Here is a 12,000-nt window from a genome sequence, read left to right as displayed (position 1 = left end):
ACATTTATATTATTTTAGCTTTTCAGCTGAAATTGGAAGTCGCTTTACCCGATGGTTACCTCGGGGTGACCTCACCCTAAGTGAAGAAATAAAACTGCTGTAATTAATATGATACAGTCCATGATCTGATTCATATCAGGTTGACCTCCTGACGTGTGTTGCCTGATCGCGCAGACCAATCGCGCGCGCGGGCTGTAGTGCGCAGGTGCAGGACGAGGCGCACGAGCAGCCGTTAAATTAGCCGTGCTGAGCTCAGTTCAGTGCAGATCAGTTCAGATCGGGTCAGAACCACTAACAGAACCGGAACCTGCAGTACCAGTCAGATCACCAGCAGGCGGAGCAGCAACACCAACATCTTCAGTACCATCAACAACAAACCCGCGAGCAGCAGAAGCAGAGATGTGGCTCGCAGTCGGGCTGGTTGCCCTGGTTCTGGTCGTTTTACTGATCAAAAATGTGTTCGGTTCAGGCGGACCGAGCCCGTTTGATCACGACGCCCGGGAGCCGCTGAAACCGATGGTCCATGATCCTAAGGAGAAGAACAAAGTGCTGAAACAAGGTCACTACACACACTCGCACACAACAAACACACTTAAATGCAGCGTGAGTCTCAAAAGAAGCTAAATACAAGTACCAAAACACACACGTGGACTTGTCTGACTTGTATGTAACTTTGTATGTAACTTTACGTTACGTGTGTGCACGTGTTTTTAGCCTATTGTGGGACTCTGCTGCATGCTGCAGTCAAGTCCACCTCGAAAGTTTCTAGCTTTGTATTTTCGATGATTTCTGTTTAGTTTTAACTGATTTTGATCAATGTGCTATCAACACAAATAACAGAAGACTGTAAGCGTTAGCTGCGCAGTTAAAACGTTTTGCAGGTTCTTTAATTTATAAAGAGTGAAACTGGGGTAGGCGCTTTAAAGAACCTTCAGAAAACCTTTTCTTGAAGGTTCCTCACTGCACCTTAAGGAATGTCCTAATTAAATAACCCCTAAATGTTTCTGAAAAAACGTTTTACAGTTAAAGAGAATAAAATGTGTGGCACAACTACACACTGATGGTGAGTGAAGGGGAAAGGGAGACACACCCACTAAGGAAATACATGTTTCGAGTTTTCACTTCATTAAACTAATTTAAAAACCTGAGTTTACATACTGACAACTCATAAACTCTGAAACTGAAATGTAAAAAGTTAATTTGAGGCGTTAAGATACCCAAGCAAAATTGTCATAGGTTATTGCTCAAATATGTTTACAGTGCAGCATGGCCAACTGGTCAAACTGGCTCAAATTAGTCAAAATGGTTGATTTAGCTTAGATTTTGACCAGTATAGAGTATGTTTTTGTTGTGGTTTGATGGTTTAGCTGGTCTAGAAGTATGGTCAACCTGCATTAGGTAACCTAGATAACCAGGATGGCCAAGCATTTGGCCTGAAGGTTGATAGCATGGAGAAGGATGACCAAAATTGACCAAAATCTAATGCAACATACTCTATACTTGTCATGGACTGGTTTACCATTATAGAGTATGTTTTACATATAAAATCAGCTTATCTATCTGAAACCAGCTACCAGCAAACGCTGGCCTTGAACTGTGTTTTTTTTTATTCAGAAAGGAAACCATGAAACAGTTCCTACTGTTTTGCTAATGATTAACTAAAATACAGCAGTTCAAACTGCATTTATTAACTTTTTTTACTGACACACCTACAAGTAATGCATATAATTTTGTGTTAGAGTGAGGTCAGCTTTGACATATGACATATTTGAGATGGCTCGAATGCTGCATTAATCTTCCTTTTGGTTCCTGTAGTTAGGATTAGAATATGAAGCTGTGTAGCTAATACAGCAGCTGCCAACTTGGCTATCATTACTGTGCTGCTAACTAAAGGAGGCAGTGGAAAACTGGAAAGCAGAGACCTGTCCTGCATGTAGCTATATCTGCACATAACAATGAGTTTATTAGCTAGATAGTATTGTTTGAAGTAAAAGCTTGAGGATTGTCTGTCAGTAAAATCTCAGTCAATACTGGTATTAAGGGCAATTTAGCTGTATTGCACAACTATGCCAGTATATTTCCTTATATGAGGAAATCTTTTCAAGTTTGAACTTTGTCCCACATTTTGCTCCTCTGCCCCCAGTGCATCATGGACGCTGTATTTTTTTTGAGCTGCTTAGCTACCTACTAATGTCCAAACTGGTTTTATTAGTTTTAAAAGTACTTAACTTGTAGAAACATTTTGGAGAAGTCTCACAAACATGATTTGCCACATAACCCAGATACAGTCAGTCTGCCAAGATGGGTTTAGTTAGTATAGTTTTTAGTGTCTGACATTTTGCTTCTTTAGTTTACAAATGAAAAGAGGCGATGGATGACTTCATAGGTATAGGAGGAGGCATGTGCACCCTCCTGGTTTTGGGGCATTACTAGTGATTGGGGGAGTCATAATGAATGGGTTGTGTAATAGCTTTGTAAATCGAGAAGAAAATGGGAAAAAAAAAAGAATTGAAATAAAACTATTAAAAAAAAAGGTAAACTGTTTTGTCATGTCGCCCAAAATATCGCAATTGCAGAAATACCATATGGCCCACCCCTAATCCAGATCTTGGCAAACAAAGTCTGTCAAATTAATTCAGTTTTTGTACAATTTGTTGTAAAATATATAATGTGTACATGGCCTCAATACTCTTTGCTGGCTTCATTATTGTCTTTTTTTTCCTCTTAAGTTCTCAACCCATTAATGACTCAACGTTGAGTTTTGACAGATGAACTGCACTGAGAGTAGCTGATAATTTAATTTTTGTCTAAAATTGTGCAAACTGTAAACTGTACTGTTTTTTGAAATACTCATTGTGCTCTTTACTTGTCTGCAGGTTTTCTGGCCAGCAGAGTCCCCCAGAACCTCGATGCTATTGTTGTTGGCAGTGGAGTTGGTGGGCTGGGTGTTGCTGTTATGATGGCGAAGGTTGGAAAGAAGGTTTTGGTCCTTGAACAGCATGATCGTGCTGGAGGATGCTGCCACACCTTCATAGAGAAAGGCTTTGAGTTTGATGTTGGTAAGAAATCTTATATACATAATAGCTGTAGAAGTTATGTGTGTGTAAAACATTGGTTTAAACAGTACATGCATTTCTCACACTTGGAGTACATTTGAATAGCTGTCAGTTTAGTTCAGATTAAGTCAGTTATTTTGGTGCTAGGGGTACAGTCATGGTAGGGACTGGTGATTGGATTGATGTCTACTTGTCTGATTACCTTGCCTTTTTTAACCTCTGCCAATATTTCCTGTATTTGTGGATCAGGTATTCACTACATTGGTGACCTGCTGGAGAACGGGCCTTTGCGATGCATATCGGACCAATTGACCAATGGCCAGTTACAGTGGGACCCACTCGATAACCCATTTGATCAGGTGGTTCTTGGGCCCCCGGAGAACCGCCGCATTTACCCAATCTACAGTGGCAAACACCGCTTTGCCCAGGAGCTGAAGAAGTGCTTCCCAGGAGAGGAGAAGGCCATTGACGAATACATGAGATTGGCTAAGGTAATGGCACAACCGAGCACACTTGGCATAAGTTTAGGAGGAAGTCTTTTATATATAGTCAGTGTTAATACTGGCTTTTATCTTATCATTATGCTTAGTAGTCTTGGGTAGCCATTTTGGGTAGATAAAAACTGATTGTTTTTGCAGTAGTTGCACCATGTACATGACCAGGGTAGTGAAAGCTGTATTTTAAAACCATGCTGACATATTGCATTAAACCCTTAGTAAAAAAATAATAAATGCACAACTGAACAAAATAAAACATTTGGTCAAATACTGATTTTTTTTTTAATTTTTTTTTTATTATATATATTTTGAAATTTTACAGAATTTGAAATGAATTGCCACCTTTTCACTATTGCATAAATGTAATTGCCCAAATGTATTCATGTGTTGCTTTCCACAGAAAAGACAGTTAAAAACTTACAATTGATAAATATTTATTGAATACTAAACATTTTCAACATCCTAGCAAACTCACCAGCAAAGCATAATATAGTGATTTTGCTAGTGGGCTTAATGGAATGCTGCTGGTTTCGGCTGCACTGGAGCGCAATGCTAATTGTTGTTCCGAGATGGTTTACCTGCAGAAAATCAATCCCATTTTTGGTGGAATTTGTAATGGTCGAACTGATCTACAAGCATGATCGACCTGCTTAAAATGAACAACCAGTATTGACCAAGTTTGACCATACTCAAATGCAACATACACTGTGCAGGTCCCCAGCTAGTTTAACATCATGGGGTATGTTTTGGACTGAATGAACAGTTATAAAACCAAATTGATCCTCAAATTCAAGCTCAAGATCAGCTTTTACATTTAACTAACTGAAAAAATTATGCAATTGTGCAGCTCCACCAGAGTTTCAGAGTGCAGTAGTGGGATTGGACTGGAAAATGGGAAATCATTCTCTTTAATACAAATTAGTTTGACATCAAACTTGATTCTAAAACAACAGAAAATACTCCCAACAAGTATAATGCAGAACTAATAAGTGTTTTCATGTATCTTCATTTTCCAGAAATGTAACTTTGGTGTGTGGATGATGGGTGTGTTGAAGTTTCTTCCCACTCCAATTGCCAAGCTCATGGTCTACACAGGGATCGTTAATCTTCTATCCTACTTTTTCCGCTATGGCACTCGCAGCCTGACTGAGGTGGTGAATGGCCTCACTGAGAATAAAGATCTTAGGGCCGTGCTCTGCTACATCTTTGGGACATATGGTATGGACCTCCTTTTTCTTTCTTTATTTTAGTACTTTAATTTAAGTCAAGTACATTTGATTCAGTTCTGAAATTTCTGAAATGTTGATTCTGAAATTTTGGTTAGTTCCAGTTCTAGCATCTCAATGGCTAAGCCTTGGTTTTATAGTCATATATAGCGTGTTTCGTGTTTTATTAATTAGATTAAATGCGATTTTTCTTCCCATTAGAATGAATGACCTATATCTTGATTGAGTACTGCAGAAACTAATTGGCAGCACCTCAGTAACCACCTGTGCCGCTATTCTACAAATTCTCATCGTGTCTACAAACTATAAGCTTTATAGCAACCATATAGTAACCAAAACAGTTGTTTGCCTTTCTAGGAACCACTTGCCAACAGCCTGTCTACTGCATTTAATTTGATTTTGTTTGTTTGTTTAGGAAACATACCAAAGGATGCCAGTTTCTCCATGCACAGTCTGCTCGTGTGCCACTATCTGCCTGGTGCTTGGTACCCTAAGGGAGGGGCGAGCGAAATTGCCTACCACATGATCCCAATCATAGAGAAGGCTGGTGGAGCCGTTCTGGTCAGAGCTCCAGTCAACCGTATCCTCCTCAACGATGCTAAGGAGGCCATAGGTAATTTCAAAAACAAATACGAACATAAAAGATAACTACTCTTGTTTGGCCAATATATTATCCCACAAATAAATACTGATAAATAACGATAAAATACAGCTCTGGGAAAAAAATGAGAGACCACTTAAAACTATGAGTTTTAACACTAAATTGAAAATCTCTAGAATATAATCAAAAGGAAGATTGTTGGTCACAGCCATCAAACCAAACTGAACTGCTTGAATCTTTGCACCAGGAGTGGCATAAAGTTATCCAAAAGCAGTGTGTAAGACTTGTGGAAGAGAACATGATGCCAAGATGCACTGTTATTAAAAACTAGGGTTTTCACCAAATATGGATTTTCGAATTCTTAAAACTTTATGAATATGAACTTGTTTTCTTTGCATTATTTGAGGTCTGAAAACTCTTTTTTTTTTCATTTTCCATTTTTCCATTTTTCATTTTCTGCAAATAAATGCTCTAAATGACAATATTTTTGTTTGGAATTTGGCAGAAATGGGTAGTTTATAGAATAAAACAACAATGTTAATTTTACTCATATATAAACATATACCTATTAATAGCAAAATCAGAGAAACTGACGTATTTTACGATATAGTGAATATTGTGACGGGTCTAGTCTAGACTTTTGGAGTCAGACTAGATTTACCTGCTGAAGTACTGCCTTCTAAAGTGGTTACAGATGACATTTATAGTTTCAGTTCAGATCTGCCATGTGTAGGTATTTAGTTTGGAAAAAATTGTTGGTGGCATTTAGGTCCACATATTAACTGTAGGTGAGGATGATGTTATTTTGCTGCCTTTAATGTTGACTATTGTTTCTACTTTGCAGTGATTGGCAATTAACATTTAAACATTAATGTAATAATTTAAATTATTTACATTATTTAAAGTTCAATGTTCTTATAATATCAGTGTTATAACATGATCCTGAAATGACAATAATATCTTTTGTTATAATTTTTCTTCTGGGACAATATACAGTTCTTGACGGCCTAAAGGCAAAACTGTTTGTAACTGGCTGATTCTCTAAAGCCTAGAGATGCTCATCCCTGAGGTTTCTGACATTGCTGTGGGATTTGGTTGCAGGGGTGAGTGTTATGAAGGGTCATGAGGAGGTGCACATTCACGCTCCCATGGTCATCTCGGATGCTGGAATCTACAACACCTACCAGAAGCTCCTGCCCAAAGAGGTGCAGGCAACATCAGGTGAGAGAGACTCACATTATCTAAATTGCCAGAAGTTTCTTTATTCAACCGAAGTAAAAATTTGATGTGGTGTTAATATTCACACCCATTAAGCTTCGCGATGTTCTTCTCTGTTCTGTAATAACATTAGCGCACCTCACAAGTGAGAAAAAAAGCAGTAAAATAAACATAATAGATACCACTCTAATTGAATTTTATGTTAAGATGTGGGGTCTACGGATTAGGCAGTCTTTAAAAAGAAGGTAAAAAAAACCTTATTAAATTGAAAAAAGCCAGACTGTGAGACAAGAAAAAGCCAGCTCTGAGACAGCTTCTTACCTCAGGCCATCAGGCTGCTAAACAGCCAGTAGCAAGTGTAAAAGTCCAAAGTACATCATAAACCTCTTATCTGTCTCACAACAAAGACTTACTTTACTTACTTTACACTGACTCAGTACCAACAAAGACTTTCTCCAACTCACCTTGCCACATACTTTTGGTTTTAAAAGCTTTGTCCATATACATACATAGCAATGTATACATGTATGTATTCATAGTATTCGTAGTGTATATGCAAAAGTCCTCCAAGGATACAACCACCAGCGAACATGACGCTCAATGTTGTGAATCATTAAGATCATGCATCACAACTTGCAGGACAAATATCAAGGAACTTGCTTTTAGCAGTTTGGAGCAAGATACCCCAGAATGATTTGAAATTTTTTGGAGTCCAAGCCTTGCTTGGTCAGATCTAGTGGTGAGTAGTAGCACAGGTGGAGGCTACTCCATATTTGGCTTACGATGCTAATGTTAAGGCTGATTGATGTAGTCATCTGTGTCTAATACAAAATTGTAAAAATGCTTGTTTTGTATGTCTGTATTACGTGCTCACTGTGATGTAGTACAATGAATAATAATAAGAAGAAAGTGGTTTTAATCTTGAAATCTATAATGTAAAAACTGCCATTCTCAACAGCGATCCAGAAGCAGCTGAATATGTTGAAACATGGAGAGGGTGGGCTCAGCATCTTCCTGGGACTTGATGGAACAAAAGAAGAGTTGGGTCTTGAAGCCAAAAACTACTGGATATTTACTGAGAACAACCTTGATGAGCTGCAAGTGCTGCTATTTTTGTTAGAAGAGTGTTTGCCCCCTGTTTCTTTTATCTACTGAGAATTGTTATATAGTATGTGGTGAGTCAAACTCTCTGTTCTCACACTAGGATGGAGGGCTACACAAAAAAGGACAGAGAGCAAGGAATGAAGAATATACCTCTGGTTTTTATTGCCTCGCCATCTGCCAAAGACTCTACCTGGGAGGAGAGAATGCCTGGTAAGATCGATCAACTGTGTGTTGGTATCTGCTGATTTTCATTTAAAAATGGAAGATTGAACATTGGACTATATTTCTCTAATTTAGCCGATTCTGCGAACTGGTTAGATCATGTTCACGAATTGAGGATTTATAGCAGCATTTGGAGAGGCTTAGTATAGAGGATTCTTTGCCACAGAAAGCTGCAGTTCTGTTACTACTCAGGAACTACGGAGATGGCGCATGACTGCTGACAATCACTAACTGAGCTGGGCTGAGCTCACGCAGTTTTTATTTTTGTAGAATGTGTAAGACTAATGTGTCTCATGGAGGACAGTAAATAAAGATTTTTAACACCACTTACCAGAGACCAATTTCGAGAGTGCCCATACCTCTTTAAGCCCACACAGTGATTAGTTATTAGCACAGTAACACAGCAGAGAAAACAAACAACTCTATTACTACAAAACAATAAACGATACAGAGCACAATCAACCACCACCAAGAATACAGCAGCAACAGTCTGGAAGCTAAAGGTTTCACCCCAAAACAATGGAGTCTTTAGAGCTGTTTGGTTGTGTTTGCATTCCAAGCTCCACAGTGCGGTTCTGTACTGAAATTCATGGCTCTCTCAGCTGGAGCTTTGAGGTTGATTCCAATATATATTTTTTGAAGACAATATATTTACACAATAGATTATAAAACAAAACCCTGCTCGTGTTTACTAAAAAAAGTAAAAGTTTTCCTAAAAAAAAGGGTAATGTGGCACCAATCTGTGCTCCCCATTAGTATCAGCAAACATCAAATTGATTGAAACAAATGATTGGAGATCGATACAAGCCCAATTGGTCCATCTGTATTAGCTATATTAGTCTTGAAGCCCTATGGATGATGGCTCTATTTTGACCAATCAAGATTTTTTTATTTAATTTTAAGTACTGACAGAGACTTTACCTTTTCCAGGTAAATCCACGCTGACTATGGTGAGCTTTGCCCCCTACTCCTGGTTCGAGGAATGGAAAGATGACAAGGTGACCAACAGGTCAGCTGACTATAAGGAACTAAAGGAGAGTCTCATACAGTCCATTTTGGAAGTGGTGTATCAGCTGTACCCCAAGACCAAGGATAAGGTATGGACCGTGCAAACTTTTATGTATTTATTTATTTATTTATTATTATTTTTTTTTTAATTCTGCTTGTTTTAAGTAGAAATGTTGAATTTTTTTTTGTGTCTTTTAAACGTGTCTTCCTCTTCGCAGATCGAGTACATGGATGCAGGCACTCCCCTCACTAACCAGCACTACATAGCAGCTCCTAAAGGAGAGATCTATGGAGTTGACCACGGCACTGCTCGCTTCAGTTCAGAATACTGCATCTCCATGAGACCACAGACGCCCGTCAAGAATCTGTACCTCACAGGTTGGTAATTGTATGGATGTTAATTATTAGCCTTAAACAAGGACTTGTAATGACTTGCTACAAATGAGGTCATGTAACATGGAACTAGTATTAAATCCTATGAAGTCCTTATGAAAGCCCAAAATTGCTGCAGATATGCATGTGGGGCCCTCTTGCTTTGAATAAAGGTGTGATTTATGCCAGAGTTTCTTGCCTGTTCACACTGAAATTTCTAGCGAGACACTGCAGGTCACAATCCTAACCACTGACTGCACTGTCTACTGTGTGTGGTAATGCCTAATAAGGATGGGTGATAAAATAAGGCCCTAAAATAAGATCAAGATTTTTATTGGTATTTTCGCATTAATACTATTGGCGATATGACAAAACACTATAAAAATAAAATAAAAAAAACAAATATGTCAAGAATACACAACTGCAACAAAATGAAAATTTAAATTTTATTACTGCATACAATATGATATGACCCCTAACTGAGATATAAAAAAATGTATACAGATTTGTAACAGAAGTCAATAATCCAGAATGTCTTAATACTAATAATGCACTCCAAATATCTCCATATATCCAGGATTAAAGTAAAATAAATGAATCTTGACTGATATAATCTGTCTCTAGTAGATATATAATGGGAAATGAGAACAGTGTGAATTATTCTTTTGCTAAAAACAGCAAAAAGTAGCACCCTGATGTGATAATTAGGGGTGGGTGATATATATATCGCACCATATTTCTGGGTATAATATCGTTCACCATATTCAAAAATGTTGGCGTTATTATTGCATACGATACGATATGGCACACCCCTATTACCTACTATAATATATTCTCATTTAAATACAACGCAACACAACATGGGAAATACAATATGCCATCCATTTAGCACTCATTATCAGTCCTCGCTCAGACTCAACACTCAATAATTTATGTTGCTTTGCCTTGAACATTCTGGCCAGTGTTTAGGCTTACTCACAAGGTAACACCTCATAACTTTCCTACATTGCTGGTCAACAAGGTACAGCAAGCTTTAATCTAACTGTAGCTTATTTTTCCATTTCCAGGCCAAGATTTGTTCTCCTGTGGTTATGCTGGCGCCTTGGCTGGCGCAATGATCTGCGGCTCTACGATCCTCAACCGCAACCTGTACCTGGACGTCATGAAGCTCTGCAGGAAACGCAAATATGCTAAAAAGAAGCCCCAGTAATCAAACAACTCGCACTCACACACTGTGGAGCACTGCAACAGTGGAAAGATGCATTTGAATCCAGCTGAGCTTCAGTTCTGATTGGTGCCGTGGACCTTCAAACAAGTAAAAGGGAAGGGTGAAGTTGTATTTTTTTTTCTAGTATATTTATACTAGAACTCGCTAACTGACTGAAACTTTTATATGGAATCCACGTTATATAACCATAACATAATGTTTTTTAATATTGAATTAGTGCTGCCTTACAAATTGTAACCAAACAAAAGGATTCCTGTATGTGCACTGTTTAATTACACACAAAGTGTGTGTATCAGAATTATGGCACTTTATTCCTTATGTAGGTAAACCTGCTACATACAATGTAATATTGTAGAACCTCAATAAATTTATCAGATTCCTGGTAGACTAGTCACATGTAGAAAAAAAAGTGGTTTTCTCTCTACTCCAAATGTAGCGCACAAAGAATGCCTTTCCAATTTAACTGTTGAGTTCAAACCGGTCCTATTTAATACATAAAAAACACTTAAGTCTGCAGAGCTGTGGTCTGAAATCAACCCAGTTTTGACACCTTTGGTACAAATGTACAAAACAATGTACTCAAACACAGAAAACCACACAGCAATTTATTTACATTAATCTGCATTAAAAGTACTCTTCCACATGTTCGGTGCAATTACACATTCTGACCAGAGAGGTATATAGACTGTTGCTTTAATTGTGTGTTTTATCTCCACTACACCTGATAATGAGTAAGAAGCTTTGAAGTAGCTGTTATTTCTTTACTTCTTTGGAAATGCTTTGTTAGAATGACAAGTGTGTGTTGTTTTATAATTTAAATATGTACAGTATGGCCTAAACAAATATGATCTAAGCTTTTCAGTCATGGATGTTTGGGAATGTGCTGTGAGTGTTGCAGCGTGTTTATAACTGAGGTATTTTTAAACACATTCTTTGTGCTGCAGTTACATAGAATTTACACTGTGCCTTGTGGTTGTTTTTGTTTATTTGGCAGATTAATAAACTGTCTTTTATGTTGCTTTTACAAAAAGGAAATGTGTCGTCAGCTTTTCATGCAAAAAAGGCACGAGAGAGGGACATCTTTAACCATTTAGAAAATGAAGCAGTAAAAATTTAACTATATGCATGTCAAAGTTTGCACTAAACTTTTGTGTCGGTTTTGTACTGTCTTGCAGACTATATGAAGCTGCCTTTTAATGCTGACTTGTATCTGATTTTTCATTTATTTATTTATTTATTATTTTTTTAGAAACTGTAATTTTACTACACTTTTGTGTGCGCTCCTATTTTTCATGAGCTAAACTTAAATATCCAAAACCTTTTTGTGTACACAAAATGCCTTTTTTCTCTCACATTATTCATGAATTTGTCTACATCTGTGGTAGTGAGCACTTCTCCTGAGATACACTATCCATCCACCTCGCAGGTGTGGCATATCAAGATGCTTATTAGATAGCATGATTGTTGC

At 37.8% G+C, this 12,000-nt stretch overlaps 1 protein-coding gene across 1 annotated transcript; it reads left to right on the top strand.

Annotated features, from left to right (window-relative positions):
- Positions 1-220: 220 nt before the first annotated feature.
- Positions 221-11,547, top strand: LOC103044667 (all-trans-retinol 13,14-reductase). Its single transcript, XM_007234486.4, has 11 exons — positions 221-559; positions 2,877-3,059; positions 3,306-3,547; positions 4,570-4,771; positions 5,195-5,392; positions 6,482-6,601; positions 7,557-7,695; positions 7,803-7,912; positions 8,855-9,021; positions 9,151-9,310; positions 10,372-11,547. The coding sequence occupies exons 1-11, from the start codon at positions 400-402 to the stop codon at positions 10,512-10,514; spliced, it is 1,824 nt and encodes a 607-aa protein (XP_007234548.2). The 5' UTR covers positions 221-399; the 3' UTR covers positions 10,515-11,547.
- Positions 11,548-12,000: the final 453 nt, after the last annotated feature.

This window comes from Astyanax mexicanus, chromosome 19 (assembly GCF_023375975.1).
Source record: "Astyanax mexicanus isolate ESR-SI-001 chromosome 19, AstMex3_surface, whole genome shotgun sequence".
NCBI lineage: Eukaryota > Metazoa > Chordata > Actinopteri > Characiformes > Acestrorhamphidae > Astyanax > Astyanax mexicanus.
The sequence above is the reverse complement of the archived record's forward strand: the minus strand, read 5'-3'. Positions and strand labels throughout refer to the sequence as shown.